The 24,022-nt window shown below is 34.9% G+C and overlaps 2 protein-coding genes across 2 annotated transcripts; one reads left to right on the top strand and one right to left on the bottom strand.

Annotated features, from left to right (window-relative positions):
- The first annotated feature begins 14,899 nt into the window (after positions 1 to 14,899).
- Positions 14,900 to 15,376, top strand: LOC141720128 (uncharacterized). Its single transcript, XM_074522483.1, has one exon. The coding sequence runs from the start codon at positions 14,900 to 14,902 to the stop codon at positions 15,374 to 15,376; it is 477 nt and encodes a 158-aa protein (XP_074378584.1).
- A 6,561-nt stretch (positions 15,377 to 21,937) lies between these two features.
- On the bottom strand, positions 21,938 to 23,425 carry LOC141720127 (uncharacterized). The gene has a single exon (XM_074522482.1). The coding sequence runs from the start codon at positions 23,423 to 23,425 to the stop codon at positions 21,938 to 21,940; it is 1,488 nt and encodes a 495-aa protein (XP_074378583.1).
- Between the last annotated feature and the right edge of the window lie 597 nt (positions 23,426 to 24,022).

The raw sequence follows: 24,022 nt of genomic DNA, 5'->3' as shown, positions 1-24,022 counted from the left end.
TGTTTTTCCTGACAATGCCCAATTCTACAGGTATGCCGGACCCAACCAAGCTTGGGTTCCGAAGAAGGTCTAATCCATTTGTAGTGCAGGGCAGTAAACAGGTGGAACCGGTAGTGTGGATTCTTGACAGTGGATCGTCAAGACATATGACCGGAGATAGAGCCCTGCTATCAAATATGGTTGAGAAAGCTGGCCTAGTGGTTACCTTTGGAGATAACATCAAAGGTTTAGCTGAGGGATATGGCTATTTGGAAGCTGAAAATCTTATCATTGATAATGTTATATGTTGGTCGACAAACAGACCTGTGCACTCAAACAGTTAGTGATTTCTTATTTCATTAAAATCTTTTGAAATCACTATTGCACATCATTTCTCTCAAAAAATTAAATATATAATTTTCATTCATTATAGATCTTAAGTACATTTTATCTCTATATTGACATATGTTCTGTGATACAGGTTCAGTCTCCAATGACTTTCTTTCATTGACAGTCATGAGGTTGAAAACCCACAACTTCTATCCCAAACTGTAAAGACAAACACAGAAATAGAACCAACCAACACTCTCTTACCACTAAAATGAAGTATGAATGAGCGTGAGGGAGATAGTGCCTTAGTTCACCACATAAGGAAGGTTCTGAAGTCAACCCAGCAGCTCTGTCTGCTACAAAGATGAGTAGTATTTAAACCGAGACAACTGCTAGCCCCGACACATCTTCTCAAAAAGATGTAATGGCTGAAAAGGCACAAAAATAGTTACTAGATTCATCCTCTCAACATGGTGCGTCTATTGAAATTTGCCTGTTGGCCAGGGTATCCGATGTAGTGTCACCACCTCAAACATAAATAATTCTTGATGCACAAGGAAATATTACACACACAAGGATGAGTTGACGGTTCAAGAGTTTCGACCATTTTAAGGTCAGATTCAATTGTTCAAGGTTCTTTAATGGACCAATTGCCTTTACAGGTGTTGGGAGAGGATACTGATCCAATAGCCATATGTCAGTGGTCAGTGTCTACCTCCCCAGACTTAAATCCCCTGGATGCATCTGCAGATAGTGGATCTGACATAGGCGCAGATCGACAACTTGTTGACAATGATTCAGATATTACCTGATGAGTCACAAGGAAATGTCTTCACATACATTAGAAGGGAACTTTGATCTTTATGCTAAATTCGTTGGATCATTGATTACCTTCCCAGAGTTCAAATGTGGAACCCTAAAAGGGAAACTAGCAACTTGTAGATTATGACTCAGATTCATCTGACGAGTTTAATGAAGATGGGGATTTACGAACTCCCATTGCACCACCTGTGACCTCCTTAAAGATGGCTAAGGTGATTTTCCTTGCAGGTACAGCTGAATTTTGGAGCTATGAGAGGAGTGATACACTTGTGAGAATGAGTGTAAACACGAGTGGAGAGAAGAGTGAAACACATGTGAGGTACACTAAACAGAATCACACACTCACAGTGAGGAAGAAAGAGAAACTACTTGTTATTTCTTTTCCAACCAAGTGGAATATGAGAACTCCTTCAGACAACGACATACATTCCTTCTCTAAGGGGGATATAAAAGCTTAAGTAATAGTTTAGAGGATTCCTCAACTAAGGGGGAGAAATAGCGGGGTTGAGAGAAAAAGATAAAGCATATATACACCACACCACACCATTGTTGTTTGTAACTACAGATCCTATTGTACGGGAGAGGTGGTAAACACAAGGTGATTTCCTAGTAATCAGAAGAAGTGGTTTGGTTCATCACTATTCTTCATAAGGGAAGAAGCTGTTTTCTAAAAGGGGAGTACCATTGGTTTTTATCTGCGGATCCTATTGTACGGGAGATGTGGTAAACGAAGGTGATTTTCTTTAAGCAGTTGATTCTCATAGGGGGAGAAGCAAGAGAGATATGCGCTTCTCAACAGGAAATGTGGTTGTACAAATGAAGATGAAACTACTTGAAGATATGTTCAGTCTAGAGGAACATCTATTTGGAATCTGGAAAAGGTTAAATATAATCCAGAACTTTTCTGCTATTTACTTTGCATTTCTGTTTACATCTTTTTCTTATTTGTTAGTTGAGTTATCCTCTAGGTATTTGTTGTTATTGTCTAACAAACAAATAGGGGGAGATTGAAAGGTATATGTCATAGCCTATTTGTTTATTCGAGGATTTAACTCAACTCAAATAAGAATGTAACAAGTAAATAGTGGATCTATTGTCAAAGAGATCTCTCAAAGTAACATCTGTCAAAGGATTCAGAAATAATGTTCATCTACAGACTTGAGGAATTAATTCACTGGAAGAAGTTCAAGAAACTGATCAAGCCTCAATGATATAAATCAAGATTGGGATTTAATCAAGTGACAGGGATCTTGTCAGGGTATCAGATAATTACAGGGATTTAATCTGAAGAAAATCATGTTATCAAAGTCAAGACATGAAGAAATGTCACGAAAGTTAGTCACTCATGAACCAGATAGTACATCGAGTGTCAACATTGAATTGGTGGAATTGATTCATAATTGTCAGTGATTTCAAGAAGATTTTCAGAAGAATGATTGTTGTTCAAGAGTAGAATTAATTCTCTATTAATTACTTAAGTCATATAATTTAATTAAGAAAATAAATTATATCTGCAAAGATTAATTTATTGATTAATTGAATTAATTGATTAATTAATTCTGAATTAATATTATGAATTTTCAGAATTGATTTTGGATTTATATTCAATATTAATTCAGCATGACAATCAATTGAACCAGTATGGCAATCAATTGTCATACCGAAAGTCATACTAGTTCAAATGGATTGTCATACCGAATGTTCTACCAGCTATGGAATTATCTTGATAGTTCAACCAATTGTCATACCGATTGTCTTGCTAGTTCAACAGATTGTCATGCCGATTGTCATGCCAGTTCAAGCAATTGTCATACCGATTGTCTTGCTAGTTCTAGTGAGTTCTGTTGATTAAATTTATAGACGAGAGAAGCACACATAAGAGACTTGACAATTCAACAGACATACATAACAACTAAACCACTTCAAGAACAAAAGAAAAGCAGTAGCAGCAAAATATTTCATCTCTCAACTGCATTCAAGATCATTAATTTCTAGTAACTAAAGTTAAATCCAAACCACTAGAAATCATTCTCTTGTTCTTGTGTAACTATTTAGCGGATCAAAATCCCTAGAACTTAATCTCAAATTACTTCTAGCATTTGATCTTTTTATTGCAAAAATAGAAAAAGTTCATGTCGAATTTATTCTAGATTTGTGATAATTAATTTGAGATTAATCCCTTGTAATCGATACCATTGTTGTAACACCTTTCAAGTTTAATAATAGTTTTATTTAACTTGAATTTTGTTTCACTTTTTTATTCCGCATTAAATTCTATTAAACAGTATAGTTTGTATTCAACCCCCCTTTCTACAAACATATTGGGACCTAACAAGATGTTTGATAAAAGTTCACAATCAATTTTAACCTCTTAATCATCATCAATGTAACTCTTATGGCATCTCCAAGCTCTGACTCAACTGTTGCTGCTGGTTCCACATCAATACTTGCAATTTCTGCTTTGGATGTGAATCATCTGTACTTTCTTCATGCCTCTGATAATCCAGGCATGGTGCTTACAACAATGATTCTCACTAAACAAAATTATAGTCAGTGGCGTTGATCAATAGAGATTGCGCTCTCTTCAAAGCCGAAGCTAGGTTTCGTTGATAGAACATATGTTAGACATGCTGTGAACTCGGTGCTTCTGATTCGATGGATATGCTGCAATAATATGGTAACCTCATGGATTCTTAACTCTGTTTCACTTGATATTCGCCAAAGTGTTGGGTATATAAAAACTGATCATGCAATTTGGGAGGATTTGAAAGTTCGATATGATCATGTTAGGTCCCGTAAAAGGGCTATTTTAAGCTAGAAGGGGGTTGAATAACTTAATTACCAATTTAAAAATTATTATGGTGTTTTTAAAAATATTTATCCCATTTTAAATATTTTACCGATGCAGATTATATATGCGGAAATAAAAGACAAGGAAGAAAATACCACACGAGAGATTTATCCTGGTTCGCGATGGCGCAACCTCTAATAGATTCGCTCACCCCTACATCCAGTCCCCGAGCTCCTCTCCAGGACCCGAGTTTTTCCTTAAAAATAACCTTGCTCCTTACGTAGGCGGAGAAGCCTTTACAACCCCACAAATACTTGTCTTGTGTTGGGAACCACGGACTTAGGGTGTTACTACGTTTTACGATAAATATTACGAAAAGAGGATTACCTTGTTAATGGTTGATTCTACACTCTTCTATTGTATTCCCAAATTTCCTTGAGCGAAGTGTGGCCTCCGTCTTCTCAAGTTATCCTCTCTTCTTGCTCCTTGGTGGCTACAATATGTTTTCACACAATTGCCAAGCAAGAAGAGAATAAGAATATATATAGGCTACAATAGGGACCATGGATAATTAGGTTGGGTCTTCTAATTACATCTTGAGCCTAGCCCAATATAATTAAATATTAATTCAATCCACTAAAGAATTAATATTTGCACTACCTCTCCTAATACCGTAATTTAATTAATTCGGTTCCAATATTATTTGCTTATAAAATTCCCCATGTTTAAAATATCATATGTCCATTAATTAAATAAATTACTGATAATTTATTTAATTAATATCTTTTATCCTTGATCATCCACTCAACCTTTATTTAATTATGCCAGAATAAATTCCACCTGCAGGGTTTCACATAATTAAATCTTTTTGAGCTTTCAAGGGGACATTATTAACCCGAATATTATCAGGACATGGATTCCTTCAATAAATAATATCCACCATGTATATAATTCCATCACCCAAAATATAATGATATAATTCAAAAGAATTATTTCATATATAAATCAAAGCATGTAAATAATATACACGTGTCAATTACTATTTCCGGATTAAGAACCTAAGCATTAATAATAACATAGAATCTTAGTTCTCCTTCTTAATCAGTATTAAGGGAACAATTCTAAATTTGATCATGTTCAATATACACAAAGTATACTAGCATTATTTATTAGTCAATATAAACTAATCTAAATAATACTACAGCCATACCAGTGGATTGTCCAACACCACCTGTGCTGTGAACCTTATTGTATTATATAACCGTATTTAACAATCTAATATTCTGTATCCCATTTGATACTAGATTGTTCACAATATATAATATTAGACAACATGTAAACATTCAAATGATCTCAAATAAACTGGCCAGAAATAAATGTACATACTTCAAATAAATATTTTCAGTATACACTAACAATCTCCCACTTATACTCAAAATATTCTATGTGTACATCAGTGTTTATTTAATCCACTATTACATAAATATCTATGTGTCCATCCATCTGACTCCTATCGCTTCCACATGCTTGTCAAAAACCTTAGTTGGCAAGCTCTTTGTGAAAGGATCTGCTCGGTTGTCTTCTGATGATATGTGAGCCACAACTATATCCCCTCGCTTTACGATTCCTCGTATGAGATGATACTTACGTTCAATATGTTTAGCTGCTTTGTGGTCTCGCGGTTCCTTTGAATTTACCACAGCACCAGTGTTATCACAATACACCGTCAAGCTCTTAGGCAAATTAGGTACCACATCTAAGTCCAAAAGGAAGTTCCTGAACCATACAGCCTCCTTGGCAGCCTCAGAGGCCGCCACGTACTCGGCCTCCATGGTGGAGTCTGCAATGCATTTCTGCTTTACACTCCTCCATATAACGGCTCCACCTCCCAAAGTAAAAACATATCCCGAGGTTGATTTCCTCTTATCCCTATTTGATTGGAAATCTGAATCAGTATATCCCAAAGGAAATAGATCTGAGGCCTTGCAAATTAACATATACTCCTTAGTCCTTCTCAGGTACTTGAGTATAGTTTTTACTGCACTCCAATGTTCCTGACCTGGGTTCGACTGATATCTACTAACCATGCCTACAACAAAGCAGATGTCAGGCCTCGTACATAACATAGCATACATTAAGCTTCCACATGCTGAAGCATAAGGAACTGCTTTCATGCTCTCTATATCCTTAGGTGTCGAAGGACACTGCTTCTTAGATAGAGCAACTCCATGCTTAAAAGGTAAAAACCCTTTCTTGGAGTTCTGCATGTTAAAACGAGCTAATACTTCATCAATGTAGGGCTCTTGAGATAAAGCCAACATCCTTTTCTTGCGATCCCTTATAACTTTGATCCCAAGGATGTATGCCGCTTCACCTAAGTCCTTCATGTCAAATTGTTTGAACAACCATGCCTTTAGTGATGATAACATCTCAACATTGTTTCCAATGAGTAAAATATCATCTACATATAGTACTAGAAAAACCACTGCATTACCTTCATTTCTCTTATACACGCACGATTCGCTTGGACTTTGATCAAATCCATATGACTGGACTGCCTGATCAAAACGAATATTCCAGTCTCTAGAAGCTTGTTTAAGTCCATAAATAGACCTCTTAAGCTTACATACCAGATGCTCTTGGCCTTCCTTAATGAATCCTTTTGGTTGCTGCATATAGATGGTTTCTTCAAGACTTCCATTAAGAAAAGCTGTCTTGACATCCATTTGCCAAATCTCATAATCGAGATGAGCTGCTATAGATAAAAGAATACGGATTGACTTAAGCATGACTACCGGTGAAAAGGTTTCCTCATAATCGATACCTTCTTTCTGAGTATACCCTTTCGCAACAAGTCTTGCTTTCCAGGCTTTCACCTTTTTATCTAATCCCTACTTTTTCTTGTAGATCCACTTACATCCAATAGGTTTTATACCTTTGGGTGGTTCCACGAGCTCCCAGACCTGATTAGAATACATTGATTCTATCTCAGATTCCATCGCCTTTTGCCAAAGATCTGCATCTTTGTCTTGTACTGCCTCTTCGTATGTACGGGAATCATCATCATGTTCACCAGGGACCAAGTCTGAAGACTCTCCCAAAAACATGAATCTATCAGGCTGTTGAACAACCCTCCCACTACGACGAGGCACTGGTGCGGTATTAGTGACAGGTTGTACATTATGTTGTGGTTGTTCTACTTGTACTACAACTTCATGGGTATTATTTGTCCCTCCCACTAGTTCCTCTAAAACGACACTACTCATGGGTTTGTGATTCATTATATAGTCCTCCTCCAAGAATCTTGCATTGGTGCTAACAATGACATCCCGATTCTTCGGACTATAAAATAAATATCCTTTCGTTCCCATGGGGTAGCCTACAAACAACCTTACTTCTGTACGAGATTCTAACTTAGTCGCGTTCTTGTTCAGCACATGTGCTGGACAACCCCATATTCGAATATGTCTTAGACTCGGTTTATCCCCGGTCCACAATTCTAAGGGGGTTTTAGGAACCGACTTAGAAGGTACTAAGTTCAGAAGATAAGCTGCTGTCTCTAAGGCATGTCCCCAAAACGACTTGGGTAAATCCGAATAACTCATCATCGATCTAACACTCTCTAAAAGAGTCTGGTTCCTTCTCTCTGCTACACCGTTCTGCTGGGGTGTGCCTGGTGCAGTTAACTGGGATTCTATCCCATTTTCTGATAAATATTCCCTAAATTCTCCAAGCAAGTATTCGCCACCACGATCTGATCGTAGTGACTTGATACTTTTATTAAGTCGCTTCTCCGTTTTAGCTTTGTACTCTTTGAACTTATCAAAGCACTCAGACTTACGGTGCAACAAATAAACGTACCCATATCTAGAATAATCATCAATGAAAGTGACAAAATATTCATAACCACCTCTTGCTTGGATATTCATGGGTCCACATAAATCAGAGTGAACCAATTCTAACAATTGTTTGGCTCTATTCCCTTTTACCTTGAAAGGCCTATTAGTCATTTTACCTTCCAAGCAGGATTCACAAACTGGAAATGGCTCAACTGCCAATGAGCTTAAAGGCCCGTCTACTACCAGTCTTTGAATCCTCCTCAAGTTAATATGACCTAATCTCAAGTGCCAAAGATATCTTTGGTTCAAACTAGAAGGTTCCTTTCTTTTAGTAGAGTTAGAAGATGTGTTGTTCAATTCCCTAAATTGCAGTTGCAGTGCAGGTTGACTAGGATTAATTATATACAAATTGTCTTGCAATGTACCAGAACATATAATTCGTTTATTCATCATAATAGAAACATTATGATCCAAACAAACATTATAACCATCCAAAGCAAGTTTAGAAACCGAAATTAAATTCCTTCTAAAAGAAGGTACATAAAGACAATTGTTCAAAACCAAAATCCTATCAAAACCAAAAGATAAATGAATAACTCCTACTGCAACTACTGCTACTTTCGTAGCATCTCCCATGAACACGTATATCTCACCATCTCTAAGCATTCTGGATAGTTGGAACCCCTGCATAGAATTACAAACATGATCAGTGGCTCCTGTATCTACACACCAAGTGCTCGTAGATATAGCCGCTATAAATGTTTCTGTAACTAGAGAAAGAGACATACCAGTATTGTTTGTCTTCTTAGGAAGAGGACAATCCTGTTTCCAGTGACCTGACTGTTTGCATCTGAAGCACTTTCCCTTAGGCTTTTTCACACCACCCTGAACTCCTACTGCCTTCACAACTTTCTGTGTCTGAGCCTTTTTCTTCTTCTTAATACCTTTCGGCTTAGAGGAAGAACCTTTCTCAGCCACATTCACTTGAACACTCTGCCGAAATAATCCTTCAGCTGCCTGAAGTTCTGTCAGCAGTTCCGCGAGACTATACTGCCTCTTGTTCATGTTGTAATTTAAGCGGAACTGCTCAAAACTCTTGGACAAGCTCATAAGGATAATGTCAATATGGGTTTCCCCGTCAAGTTCAGCACCAAGGATCTCTATCTCATTCAGATGCGACATCATCTTGAGAACATGATTCCTTACAGGTGTGCCTTCAGCCATCTGAGTGTTCATTAAAGCCTTCATGGCTACTTGCCTAACAGCCCTATTCTGATCTCCAAAAAGTTCCTTGAGATTAAAGAGCATATCCGAAGCAGTGGCCATAGACTGATGCTAATGCTGCAAAACACCCGACATTGCTGCCAGAATGTAACATCGCGACATCTCATCAGCCTTAATCCACCGTTTATAATACTCTTTCTCATCTTCAGGAGCATCAGCAGCAGGCTGTTCAGGCTTGGGTTCATAAGTGCAAAACTTGTACTCCTCAGCAGTCAACACAATGTCCAAATTTCCTTTCCATTCAATATAGTTAGGTCCGGTAAGTTTGTTATCCTTAAGTATGGTGAATAGTGGATTAAAGCCCATTTTATCCTGAGAATCATGCATAAAAATATCACATAAATAAGGGTGCATTAATTATTAAGATCTAAATTATTAAAATTTAATGCACTAATATCTAAACACCATAAGCTTCTGGTACGCCATGATGTGTGACATGTATACCACCTAATTTTGTTTAAATGTAACTTCGGTCCTATTACTAAACAATATGCCACGTTGGGGTGGACTATATTATTTTTCATAGCTAAGTGTATACCATCATCAAATCTTAAATTATTCGAAATCTATGGAACTTGGTACGCCACGATGAGTGGCGTGTATACCTTCCAATATTCGTAATTTTGCCTTGAATAGAATACTTCAATTCAATATTCATCAATGGTTTGATTTCCAGGTAGTGGAGGAGTCACATCGGTCTCGCTTAAAACCCACAGCCTTACAAGTTCGATGAACCCGTTTTTGACAAAATCGCCCCAAATCAGAAATAAAGAAAATCCGTATTTATTCCTTTCAAAATTTATTAATTTAAGAAGTTTGTTCTAGTAATTTCTATAACATTCTAGACACCATAAATTACATGCCACGATGGGTGACGTATATATAATTTATATTCGTCTTTATTTTAAATTACCTACAACCAATAATGGAGACCATGAGATTTAATTTCATATTAATTCCCTCTCCCACTTAGAATTTTTTTTATTAAAATTGAGGAATTTTAAAATTAAATGGGGCCCTATATTGTTATAATTATGTCTAATCATGCATTCAAAATACACACATAATTTTAACAACATATAACATTTAATTAAAGCAATAAATAAATTTTATGTCCATGTCGTCCTAATTAAGTTAAACATGCAATTTTAAAAGAATTACACACATAATTAACGACACACATAATCAATAAATTAAAGCAATAATTAAAATAAATTTTCCACTATTATGACCCTTGAAAAAAAAAATCCAGCTCTCAAAAAAACATCTGCCCCAAGCGCGCCCCGACGCCCCCGACAACACCAGCAGCCCCAGCAGCCCCAGCTGCCGCAGCGGCCCCAACAGCCCCAGCTGCCGCAGCGGCCGCAGCGCGCGCGCCTGTTGCTTTTCTGTGAGTTTTGTTTTTATTTTGTTCGATCCAAACATCAACAGCAGCCCCTTGTAATCGCACAGCGGAACAAAAAACTACCGGAATTGATTTCCGATCGCACATAACTATTACAAAATACCCGGAACAATTACAAAAAAAATAGATCTAATACAAAACTAATTTTGTAAAATCTATTCTAACACGATCAACCCTCGTGTAAATTACAACCACGATTAAACCACGTGGAAACCAAAACAAAAATTAACCACGATTAAACCACGTGGGATCCAAACACATAATTAAAATATACATGGCCATAATAGTGGATTAACAACCTGCATCAAAACCAATACAAGCAAAACACTATATACACGCATATATATATTTACGACATGGACATTATATCATAAAACGTAGAACCCATTACCAGGCTCTTGATACCAATTGTTGGGAACCACGGACTTAGGGTGTTACTACGTTTTACGATAAAGATTACGAAAGGAGGATTACATTGTTAATGGTTGATTCCACGCTCTTCTATTGTATTCCCAAATTCCCTTGAGCGAAGTGTGGCCTCCGTCTTCTCAAGTTATCCTCTCTTCTTGCTCCTTGGTGGCTACAATATGTTTTCACACAATTGCCAAGCAAGAAGAGAATAAGAATATATATAGGCTACAATAGGGACCATGGATAATTAGGTTGGGCCTTCTAATTACATCTTGAGCCTAGCCCAATGTAATTAAATATTAATTCAATCCACTAAAGAATTAATCTTTGCACTACCTTTCCTAATACCGTAATTTAATTAATTCGGTTCCAATATTATTTGCTTATTAAATTCCCCATGTTTAAAATATCATATGTCCATTAATTAAATAAATTACTGATAATTTATTTAATTAATATCTTTTAGCCTTGATCACCCACTCAACCTTTATTTAATTATGCCAGAATAAATTCCACCTGCAGGGTTTCACATAATTAAATCTTTTTGAGCTTTCAAGGGGACATCATTAACCCGAATATTATCAGGACATGGATTCCTTCAATAAATAATATCCACCATGTATATAATTCCATCACCCAAAATATAATGATATAATTCAAAAGAATTATTTCATATATAAATCAAAGCATGTAGATAATATACACGTGTCAATTACTATTTCCGGATTAAGAACCTAAGCATTAATAATAACATAGAATCTTAGTTCTCCTTCTTAATCAGTATTAAGGGAACAATTCTAAATTTGATCCTGTTCAATATACACAAAGTATACTAGCATTGTTTATTAGTCAATATAAACTAATCTAAATAATACTACAGCCATACCAGTGGATTGTCCAACACCACCTGTGCTGTGAACCTTATTATATTATATAACCGTATTTAACAATCTAATATTCTGTATCCCATTTGATACTAGATTGTTTACAATATATAATATTAGACAACATGTAAACATTCAAATGATTCTCAAATAAACTGGCCAGAAATAAATGTACATACTTCAAATAAATATTTTCAGTATACACTAACAGTCTTGGTGCGTAACTCCGGGTTACCACCTCAAAATAAATGTGCAACCTACACAACCTATCTTAGACAATAACACCCTGTTATTTCTTCAAAGTTGATGTAGAACCCTTGGTGTAGTCTTTGTCCTTCTAAGATTTTGCCGGTCTTGGATCTTAGTAGTTGGTCTTGGGTCTTTCCTCTTCCTCACGGTGTGAAGACTACAAACTCCCCGTTAGTACGTTTAGGACTTGGGTCTTAGAACGAGAATCACTTCACTATACTTCACCTCACTGCCAAACGAAGAAGACAATATCTACGAAACAATACCCGTTATAGATAAAAAGAGTTTGGACTAGTAATGCACTTAACTAGACCGGATGACTTACAAATATTCTTAAAAGAATATTAGTGTATACTTTTCTTTAGATTAAGTGAATATTAAAGTATATTTGGTATTAATTCGTTTCGAATAATATATCTTATTTCCGAAGTAATAAATATATCAAGTCCTTGGTGAAAGCATTATAGCTTTCAGATCTTTAATAAAATAATTTCTCGTTTAATATAGTCGTGTGTAGACTTTTATAAATCGAGAACGTTACACTTATTCTTCAGCTATTTGCACTTATAAAATATTTGGCCGAGAGAATAAAAGGTGCGTAATTTAAACACAATATATCAAAACAATATAAGAGCAGAGTTTAAATTATATAAGCACAGATTATATGCGTGTATATATAATACAATATAAGCTTTAAGTTTTTCCCACGAAACACTAAAGGTGCTAGTAAGTGAAGTCATTTAATTCTTATACGATTATATATATACTTATATTTACTTAAAAGCTTTAAGATCTTCCCACGAAACACTAGAGGTGCTGTTAAGGGAATTTACTCAAATCTTTTAACTAAATATAATAAATATGTATATATAAATATATATAATATAAGGCTTAAGTTTTTCCCACGGAACACTAAAGGTGTTAGTAAGGGAAGTCGCTTAAGTCTTGTTAAACAATTATAACGAATATATCAATATATGGCCAAAATAAGTGCGTTTAAGTTTAAAGAATAAAATTCTAGCTTTGTAATTTAATTCCCACGAAACACTAAAGGTGCTAGATAGGAATAAAACCAAGTGTTGTTGAAATTATCACTTCGTGCTTAGAAGTGTATAATTTGTAGAAAACAATCCTTGTACGGATTTGTTTTTCTTTAAGTTATTCTATATAAGAGCTTGTAGAGATGAAGAGAAGGTGTTACTAAGCTTCTTATATGAATATTAAGAGTGGTCGGTTAAGACTCGGATGAAAGTTAAGAGGTTTTACCACTTTTAAGAGATGAACGGAAAAATTCGCCGAAAAAATTCGCCGGAGGTTCGACCGGATTTTGGTTTGTTGGTCGAACTTGGGCAGCCCTTCGGGAGGCAAGAGAGTGGTATGGATGAGCTTTGCTTGGGACGATAGAGTTTGGTTGGTGGAACTAAGCTTGAAGATAAAAAACCTTGAATATATGATATATATTTGTAAGAGAGAGGTTTTTGAGATGAAGTATTCGAGTTTGGATATTAGAGAATGTGTAGAGAGAATACTTCTTGAAAATGCCCATCAATTATTTAGCTCTTAGCTTGTGTAAAAAATGGTGGGGGGTGGGTGTTTATTTATAGAAGTGATTAGGTGAAGGGAGTGGTTGAGATTGAGTTAAAATGAATGACGGATGAAGAGAGTGGTGTGGATTGATGACATGGAGGATAAAGTGTGTTTGTTTGCAACTTGCATATAGAACAAACAAGAAAAATCCCATCAACTATTAATTATATAATAATGATTTTTAGCTTTTTCAATTAATCATTAATTACTTAGTTAATTAAGCAATTAGCACCATTAAATATAACAATTTTGAAAAACTTTTAATAAATACAACAAAAAATATGATAATTACCTGAATATCATAAAATGATGATCTGAAAGTTTTGGTCAATTTTAGTCAAAGGTAGCTTGGTCAAACGCTCGGTCAAAGTCTTGGTCAACACCCAGAAAAATCACACCCGGGCAAAATTTCTCAAAAATTACGAAACTTTAACCATGCATAGAAAATAACATTTAAGTGACAAATCTTAAGTTTCAAGATTTTCTAGGAAGTGGAAGTATTTTATTTGGATTTAAAACGATTAAATCAGGGTTTAGTTCCAAATAAAATATGAACGATCTTTTATGAAAGGACCTTGTTGGCTCAGTTTGGGATAAAATAAATACTTAAAATATATTTCCTTAAATGTAAAATATTTTGAGAGTGTGGGAAATATTTTTAAGTATTTAAAAGTATTTTCTCTGATAAATAATATATTTGAGATACGAGAGAAAATGATTTGGAAATATATGAGGAGGGGGATAAAATGAGATATTAATATTCCTTTATCAAATATTAATTTCTAAGAGTGTAAAAATATATCTTTGGATTAATAAATATTTATGGAGTGAAACATATATATTTTATCCCTTTTAAAAAACATGTATTTTTGAAATAAATTTAGCACAGGCCTTCTAAAGAATATCCAAGTTCTGATATTCCTTTTTTAAACTTGTTGCCTTATTAATATTACAAGAGAGCCTAAGAAAGATCATATTACCGATAATTCTTTTACGATCTCATTGCTTTGGAGTATATTCCTTTAAAAATATATATTTTGATTTTCAGCAAATTGGAATATCTCTTGTATTTATATTTAAAATATAAATACATTTTAAAAAACATTTTTGAAAATATTTTGCTAGATATGGCTTTTCACTTTTGATTATGTCAATTAGATTCATGCCTATTTGGAGAGGATATACGTGTTTTAAATTTTATGTTAAATTATGCAAATACCAAAATAAATAATTAATCGAATATGTCCTTTCAGATCAGACTATTGTTCCTAAGCTGTTTAACTTGTGTAAAGAATTGTCACATCTTACTCAAGGAACGATGTCAATTGCTGCTTATTTTACTAAATTTAGGACAATTCATGATGAATTGGAATGTCTATCTGCTAAACCTAGATGTTCTTGCACTACTTGCACTTGCACAATCAACTCAAAACTTGAAGCTTATGATCAAACTGTGCAATTGACACAATTTCTGATGGGGTTAAATGAGCACTTTACTGGGGTGCGAGGTCAAATTCTGATTATGAATCCTTTGCCTTCACTAAGTCAGTGTTATTCCGTTCTTCTTCAAGAAGAAAATCGGAGAGAATCTACTGGTACTGTATCTCTCAACAAGGACACCATAGCAATGTCAATTAGGAAAAATACTTATGGAAAATCATATCTGACTAAGACGAGTCAGAAATCTGTTGATACTAGTGCTGTTGTCTGTGAGTATTGTCATATGACTGGTCATGTAAAGGAAAAATGTTTTTTTCTTCATGGTTATCCTCCATGGCACCGTTTACATGGCTAGCCAAAGCCAAGGCCAAAATCTCACAAGTCTACTGTTGCTGCTCATGTCTCTGAGACTGTTACCAATATGGCTCCATCTGCTAGCTCTGAGGTTGCTTCCTCTAATTCTGGTTCTCTTAACTTGACTGATGGTCAGTATAAACAGTTAATCCAAATATTGCAGCAATCTATGCTTTCCACTTCAGCTGAGTCTTCTTCATCTAATGTTGTGTTTAACAGTTCACAGTTTGCAGGTATTGCTACTCACTTTGCTAGTCCTGTAAATTCTAATGTGCTATCATTACAATCGAACTGGATTATTGATTCTGGAGCAACTGATCATGTCACTCCATATTTTCACTTATTACATAATCCTTCTTCTTGTACATCTGTTATGCACTTACCTAATGGTAATTTTGCACCTGTCACTCACATTGGTTCTGTTGTCTTGAGTCCTCATATCACATTACATCATGTGTTATATGTGCCTTCTTTTCACTACAATTTACTATCTATCTCTAAATTGCTAAGTGATTCTCATACAACTGTGCAATTTACGGCTACCAATTATTCTCTTCAGGCCCCTAACTTGAAGAGGGACCTAGAGATTGGTAAACTGTGCATAAGTCTATACCTATTTCACTCCAGCTCATCTATTTCATCCTTTGTAGCTCATGCTCACAACTCCTCTGCCAATGTTGATCTTTGGCATGCTAGAACTGGACATCTACCTAGTAGCTTACATAAACTTTTACCTATCTCTTGTAATTCTGATCTTTCTCATGAGTGTGACAGTTGTCACTTAGCTATACAAAGTAGAGTTCCTTTTCCCACTAGTACTACCACTACATATATTGTATTTGACTTGATTTATATGGATTTATGGGGTCCATATCAATACAAAACCCATGGAAATTGCATATATTTTGTAACTCTTGTTGATGATATGTCCAAAACTACTTGGATGTTCTTAATAAGCGATAAAACTATTGTTCCTTCTATTATTTTGAATTTTGTAAAATATATCCAAACTCAATTCTATATTACTATTAAATGCTTTCGATCAGATAATGGTACAGAGTTTGTGAATCACAAACTCACTTCTTTCTTCAGTAGTCAGGGTATTGATCATCAAACTTCTTGTGTGTATTCCCCTCAACAGAATGGTCTTGTTGAACGAAAACATAGGCATCTATTAAATGTAGCTAGAGCTATCAGGTTTCATGCATTTATCCCTATATCTTTGTGGGGTGATTGATTCTTACTGCCTGCTATCTAATCAATAGAACACCTATTTCTGTACTTCAAGATAAATCACCTTTTGAGTTGTTATATCATAAACCACCTGATTACAATTTACTTATAGTATTTGGGTGCTTATGCTATGCTACAATTGTTCCTCAGTCATTAAAAAAATTTAATCCAAGGGTTGTTAAAGGAGTTTTTTTAGGCTATCCCTATGGCAAGAAAGGCTACACAATTCTAAATCTAGCAACTAAACATGTTTTCATTGCTAGAGATGTGACTTTTGTGGAAAATGAGTTTCCTTTTCACACTATTGCTACCACTCCACCCACTTCTGTTTCCTTCTCAGTCTCATGATTTTTATATGCTTATGATCCAATCACAAGTTTTCAACTAATTTCACCATCTCCTAATGCATTTTCTTCTACACCTCCTTCTCCTACAAATAATCCTTCTACTCATAATGATTATCAACATTCAGATCAAAATTCAGTTCCAGATTTAGCTCATAATTATATTGAAACTCCCATTATGCCAGTCAGACCTCAACAGAATAAGGTTCTTCCTGTCAGATTTAAGGATTATACTGGCTTACCTGTTCACCTTACTTCTCACACTACTTCTCAGCTCAAACCTTACGATTTTTATCATACTCATACATGTGATCAGTTTCTAGACTCACATATTCAGTTTCTGGCCAGCATCAATAAAATTCCTGAACCCTTTACGTACAAACAGGCTGTGTCATCTGCTGAGTGGTGCACAACAATTAATACTGAGTTAGCAGCTTTGGAAGTTAATGCTACTTGGAAGATTGTCCCTTTACCTACAGGTAAACCAGTTGTAGATTGCAAATGGCTTTACAAGATAAAATATTTACCAAATGGTGAAGTTGATTGATATTTAAAGCTCGGTTAGTTGTCAAGGGTTTTACTCAAACTGCTGGTCTAGACTATTTTGATACATTTGCACCTGTTGCAAAGATGACCACCTTAAGGGTTGTACTTACTTTGGCAGCTAAACACAACTGGTCCCTCAAGCAATTAGATGTTACTAATGCCTTTCTGCATGGTCAGTTACATGAAGAGGTCTACATGGAAGTACCTCCTGGTTATGTGATTCCTACTCATATCAGAGACTTATATCCTAATCAACATCTGGTTTGTAAGCTAATTAAGTCTCTCTACGGTCTTAAACAGGCCCCAAGAGAGTTGTTTTCAGTTCTCTCTCAAGCTCTCTTAGATTTTGGCTTTACTCAGACAACTAGTGATTCTAGTTTATTTGTATTCAAACAAGGATCCCAGATAGTTATTATGCTCGTGTATGTGGATGATATGGTGCTTACTAGTAGTGACTCCACTCTAATGCAAAAGCTATTTGATTTCCTGGCTACCAAGTTTAAAATCAAAGACCTTGGGCCTCTTAAATACTTCTTAGGTATTGAAGTTGCTAGGTCTGCTGGTGGTATATATCTCAACCAACGAAAGTATTCTATGGAAATTTTGACTGATATGGGCATGTTGGATTCTAAACCAACTGTGTTACCTATGGAACAGAATCACATTCTTGCTCTTGATATGGAGTCTCCTCTGTTTCATGATGTATCTTGATATAGGCGTCTTGTTGGCCCTCTCATCTACCTCACTATTACTAGACCTGACTTGGCATATCCTGTCCATATCCTTTCTCAATTTATGCATCAACCAAAGGTAGCTCACTGGCAGGCTGCTCTAAAGGTGGTTCGTTATATTAAGCACACATGTGGGCATAGAATATTGCTTTCCTCCTCTTCAGGTTTTACTCTTAATGCATATACTGATGCTGATTGGGGTTCCTGTAAAGACTCCAGGCAATCTTTGACTGGTTTTTGCCTTATTTTAGGAGATTCACTAGTATCCTGGAAGTGTAAAAATCATCACATTGTCTCTAGGTCCTCTGCAGAATCTGAATATCGTGCCATGGACGATACATTTTGTGAAATCACTTGGATAGTCTCTCTGCTTAAAGAACTTCATGCTCCTCAGGTTACTCCATTCACCCTCTACTGTGATAACAAGAGTGCTTTATATATTGCTTCTAACCCGGTCTTTCACGAACGTACCAAACATATTAAGATTGACTGCCAATTAGTGCGACACAAGCTCAAGGAGGGATTGATTGTCACTAATCATTTACCTTCTCTTGAACAGCCAGCTGACTTGTTTACTAAATCCCTGTCTTCCACTCATCTCATTCATCTCATTTCCAAGTTAGGAGTTTGTAAATTTTTCCATACTCCTAACTTGAGGGGGGCTGTTAGATATATAAGTCCATCTGATACTAAGCAAGACAATGAAGGTCAATGCCAGCTAGATGACAGCTCAGGTCAATGCCAGGTAGATGACAGCTCAGGAGAATTAGTTAGTTAGTTAAGTCAGAGTTAATGTATAAATATAGTGCATGAGACAAACTATGATAACAATAGGTTATGTAAATATACAATTTTTCTTCTTCTTATTCATTATTCATATCATCTTCTTGATTGTTTACACACATATACATACATTTCTATTTGTAACAATTAATTGCCACAACTGTTTTATATCTCCTCCAAACTATTTGTTGGAGATGTTATCCTTTGAATTTCCAAATTAATGAAGTATTTCATTCATAAAAAATAGTTAATTCGATTTTGTCGTTGATAATAGCGCTAACCATTAATTGCAAATCAAGTCATTAATTTAAATTAGGATATAAAGCCGTGCTACGCGCGGTACGAAAATTATTTAGTAATTATGTATTTAATTACGTTGTCGAGCGAGATTAATTATTTGACGGTTGATAATATAAATTAAAATTTCTGTTATATATTGCATAATCATTAACATAATCAAGTTTGACGTGACGATACAAAAATTTTGTTATATATTTTTTATGTAATAGTATACAGAAGAAATTATTGTGATACGTAAAAATGGTCCAAATATAATTGTCTTAAAATATTGTTGTCATGTTTTATTTTATATTAACAATTATAATAATTAATATAAAATAAAATGTTATTTAACTTTTATTTACAAAAAACCAAATAAAATGGTTGAGTTTAAATAACTTTTTTTGCCCATACAAGTCTATTGTAAAAGTGTTTAGGAACTGTTTGTATCATTAATTTTAACTAATGAATAAAAATGATATTTAAATAAATATTTATCATATTTATCTCCCATTTTCCGTTAACGGGGATGAAATCTCACGATACAAACTATCCTTTAAACTGAATATAAATTATATTTAGGTGATTACAGTTTAAATTCAAGCACAGACCAAGAGGTAGTAGTTCATTTTGTATTTTAGTTTGCTAAAATAAAATAAAAATAGTTGTAACTAACAAAATCGACCTTTGATCGATAAAAAAGCGAGATTAGAGTCATCAATATATCACTTAACTATATTGAAAACAAAGAATATAATATGTTTTACAAATTTTAGATCGTTCATTTTTTTATCAAAATTACTAAAAACTATATTTTATTTTTATAGAAAAAGAGATTACCTGTTGTATATAAGAATTAATATATAATTATTTATAATTCTAATTAACTTACCCGCGTGTTTTACAAATTTTTATTTGTAAATTACTAAAAATATTAAAAATTAATTTTATTATTTTAAAATAATTTGATACCAATATTAATAGTTGCTTCAAAAATTGTGACAATTTACATGAGTAATTAGTTAGAAGAATTATTATACACTTAAAAATTTAATAATCATAAAAAATAGCAATTAACAAATAAACGTGATCATTTCAATCAAATATTACAAAATTTTAAATATAACTAACAAAATTTTAAAAGTCGACACCCTTCTCGTAATATACATGTTTAATGTTAGTTTAATAATTTATTTAATTAAAATATTAATTTATTTAGGTATACTACAATGAAATAAAAATAGTATAATTTCTACGATTACATTTGTTAAACAATATGAAAGATATATCGTTATTTGTGCTAATTTGATTTCTGATGATATGTGATTGATAAAATGAACGTAAACTTTATACAAAACTATAACAACTATACCAATAGAAGTGACAATGTTGCGTAGTGAAAAGATTTAATACACTTTACATAACTGCATACTGTCTACAAATAACAGAAAATGTGTGATCATGATATCACAGATATGTGAAAACATCTATAGTGCAGAAGTTAATGTGAAACCTAAAAACTAAACAGACGAATCAGAGGATGCATTGACTGTGATAGGCGATAGCAAACTGCTCTTTCTCTGAAAAATACATTGAAAAACGTATTTTCCCTCTCTTTTTCAGCATGATCCTTCTAGTTTATTAGGCTGAGATTGTTTTTGATTTCACTGTTAAGTGATTTCGCAGAGGATTAGTTCAACATTTTTACCGTAATTATCTGAAATTAGCCTTACCCCATAGCAGAACATGTTCTTTTCAATTCCATTTACTTTTAGTAACAGGAACTTTATATATACGAGCTGGCGTCCTCAGTCTGCACTGCACAGACTCAGAAGACACATAATTTGTTGGTGAAATACAAGCCATATTTACTAGGTAATGCGTAAATTTCTTCTGTGGATCGTCTTACAAGAAAATAAGGAGTACTAAACAACTAGTGATAGTTTCTTGAGATCAGAGATTATAAATTGAAAACAAAAATTATACGATAACAGTTCATTTGCAGAACAATCTGCAAATCGTATTCTAGCCTCTATCTCTTTCCTCTTGCAGATTGAAAGTGTAATGTCTACATATGTATGTGCATACACAGCTGGCTCATCACTCAAATTTAACACTCAACATTGAAAGCGTTCTTGTTGCGTCCCTCAAGGCTTTGTTGGAACTATTTTAATCTAAGCTTTATTTATATTATTTTGTCTTAATAAATAGTTGGCTAATATATATATATATATAGCTGACTGAATTAGTCGTACATCAGTTAGAGAGATTTTAGGAGAGTCCTGGTTTAGTTGGATTAGTGGAGTATTTGTAGGAGATGTGAACTCAGTTTGTTTTACTTATCTGCTTGTAGTGTTTTCCATTTGAGTTAGTACGTTCAATACAATCAGTAAGTTTGTTCTGAACTTGTCCGAATGTATGTTCAACTTAAACCTTAGAAGATGCTGATAAGAATTTTATTGATAATGTGGTTAAGTAAACAGTGTACAAACATAGAAATAACTGTACTACTGAGATACAAGCATAAAACATAGAATTTTTTTTGAAAACAATCCTGATAGACGACGACATAGTCTTTATTTAGTAATATAAACCGTAGCTAGCTTAGAGTACTGATCCTGCAGATGCCACCTTGATTCAAGGTCATTAGACAAGAGTCATCACACCAGATGGTGACACTTTAGCAACCTTTTTAAATCCTGCAGCTTCGATATTATGATCCTTAATCAGTGATTCCTCTTTGACTTCAATGTAGTATGAATAGTTATTGACGCCAGTGTAAACCCCGTCCTCCATTTCAATGGTAACTGTTTCCCCGGTATAAAGTACTTCGTGCAGAGCATAAGAAAAAGGAACATCACATGTACCACAGGTTGCCAAAAGTCGTAGCGTTACCTTTGTCTTTGGCGGTATCATAACCCTGTAGGTAAAGGATCTTTCTACTCCTATGTCCTTAGTTTCTCCCCACAGGTACTCTCCAGCAACCTCATCCCCCAATTTAACTTCGCCATCCTCGATCATTGGAAGGCCTAACTTAAAAGTTGTTTCAACACTCGTCTTCAACGACACGTTCCAGCTCCAAGTACTTAATGCTGGATCTTTATATGACAAGTGAAATGTCTGCTCCTGGATTTCACTGCCATTATTTGTAAAAGATGAACTGGACATCATGACAACAGACTCACCGTAGATCCTTGCATCCATGAGCCGGAAGTTGACATTTTCAATCTTCCTTGAAATGGCAAGCTCTGATACCTTTAATTTGGAATAAGTATCGATTGTACCAGAACCGGCATTAAGACAATTTTCTACGCCTCCGGTGGTCAGCCTTTTGCAGAATAAATTGTTTGCTATGCTTCTGAGAGCGATTGTGTCGTCGCTGATTTTAACTGGCTCAAATTCTGTACCATAACTTGAGGGATCTGTCGAATCCGCCCAAATCCAGTCTGGGCTTAACCTCCAGTATTTCTTCCAGTGCAAGTTACGAATGCAAATGTTACCGTTAGAAGTCTCCACGATCTCATTCCCCACCAGCATTAAATGATCTGCCATATTAGCGGCAGAAAACTGAAGATATCCATGTTTAAGATACCATAGGGCACGGAGAAATTTATCGTTATCACCCTTAAAAGCAACATATTTGGGAAGCAACACCAGTGACTGCCAATCTATAACATGAAACACGTCACAGGAGGAGGCATCCGGATCCGAGCAGCCTGCCAATACGCATCCATAATAGGGTGCAGCTGCTCGCGACAAGCAAAGATAATTTTCAAGATGAACATTAGTAAGTCGGATTTTTTTAGGATCCCCGTCCACAGAAGTAGGCCTCAACAGTGTACACGAACGCTTGAATTGGTCTTCCTCGGGCTTTTCAGCCTTGGCAGCAAACCAATTGTTGTTTTCGTTCAACACCAGGTACTTGTTGTTGTAACAGCTTCTTATGTGAACCAGTCCATTCCCATTTGTGGAGCTCTGGACTTCAAACTTTGCGTCTGCGCTCCCTACCTGTTCACCATGAAACTTGACAAACCTCTTTACCTCCCCCTCTTCCTTAACGTATCGCATTAATGTATTGTCATACTGTGATCGGAGCTCAATAAGACTTGGCAACGCTACGACTGTTGGACTCATTTTCTTCTCACTTGTGGATATATCAAGGTACATATATATTTTGTTTGAGTTATAGAATGCCCTTAAGCTTCATGTCATGACCCTTTATATAGTGAACGGACTAGAGACATAGCTAATCAGAAGATTTAATTCTGGTGGACCAGCAGAAATGCGATTCACGTTGCTAAACAACGAACAGATCCATATTGAAGACTCATGGTACTACATTCACTGTTATAACATGTGAAGTTCATATTGGCCTGGAACTGATGGAAGATTATTAAGACCTGCATTCATTCCTACAACTAACTGATCCATTAAATTGTGACCTGCTAAAATTTGATTCACGTTGCTAAAAAACAATGAAAATTTATGACATACCAACCAATACTTAATGGTAATGGAGTGAGATATAGATTAGGTAGGGCAGTTCTTATTTCTTAAGTTCTTGTAGTAATTGAGTTTTCAAGTGAGGGAGAGTGTTGAATTTTTTTAATAATTTTCAAAGTTATTTTGATGAGATAATTGAGGTAACTAATATTTTGATGTTTTTTAAAGTTGGAAATTTAATTTGGAAAAATTATAAATTTCAGGATTTTTGTAATTACAATAAAACAT

The sequence above is a fragment of the Apium graveolens genome, chromosome 4 (genome assembly GCF_009905375.1).
Source record: "Apium graveolens cultivar Ventura chromosome 4, ASM990537v1, whole genome shotgun sequence".
Lineage (NCBI taxonomy): Eukaryota > Viridiplantae > Streptophyta > Magnoliopsida > Apiales > Apiaceae > Apium > Apium graveolens.
This window is presented reverse-complemented; position numbering and strand designations above follow the sequence as displayed.

What these genes read in the sequence shown, in the direction of transcription:
- LOC141720128 (XM_074522483.1), top strand. Translation starts at nt 14,900, where the DNA reads ATGTCAATTGCTGCTTATTTTACTAAATTTAGGACAATTCATGATGAA.
- LOC141720127 (XM_074522482.1), bottom strand. Translation starts at nt 23,425, where the DNA reads ATGAGTCCAACAGTCGTAGCGTTGCCAAGTCTTATTGAGCTCCGATCA.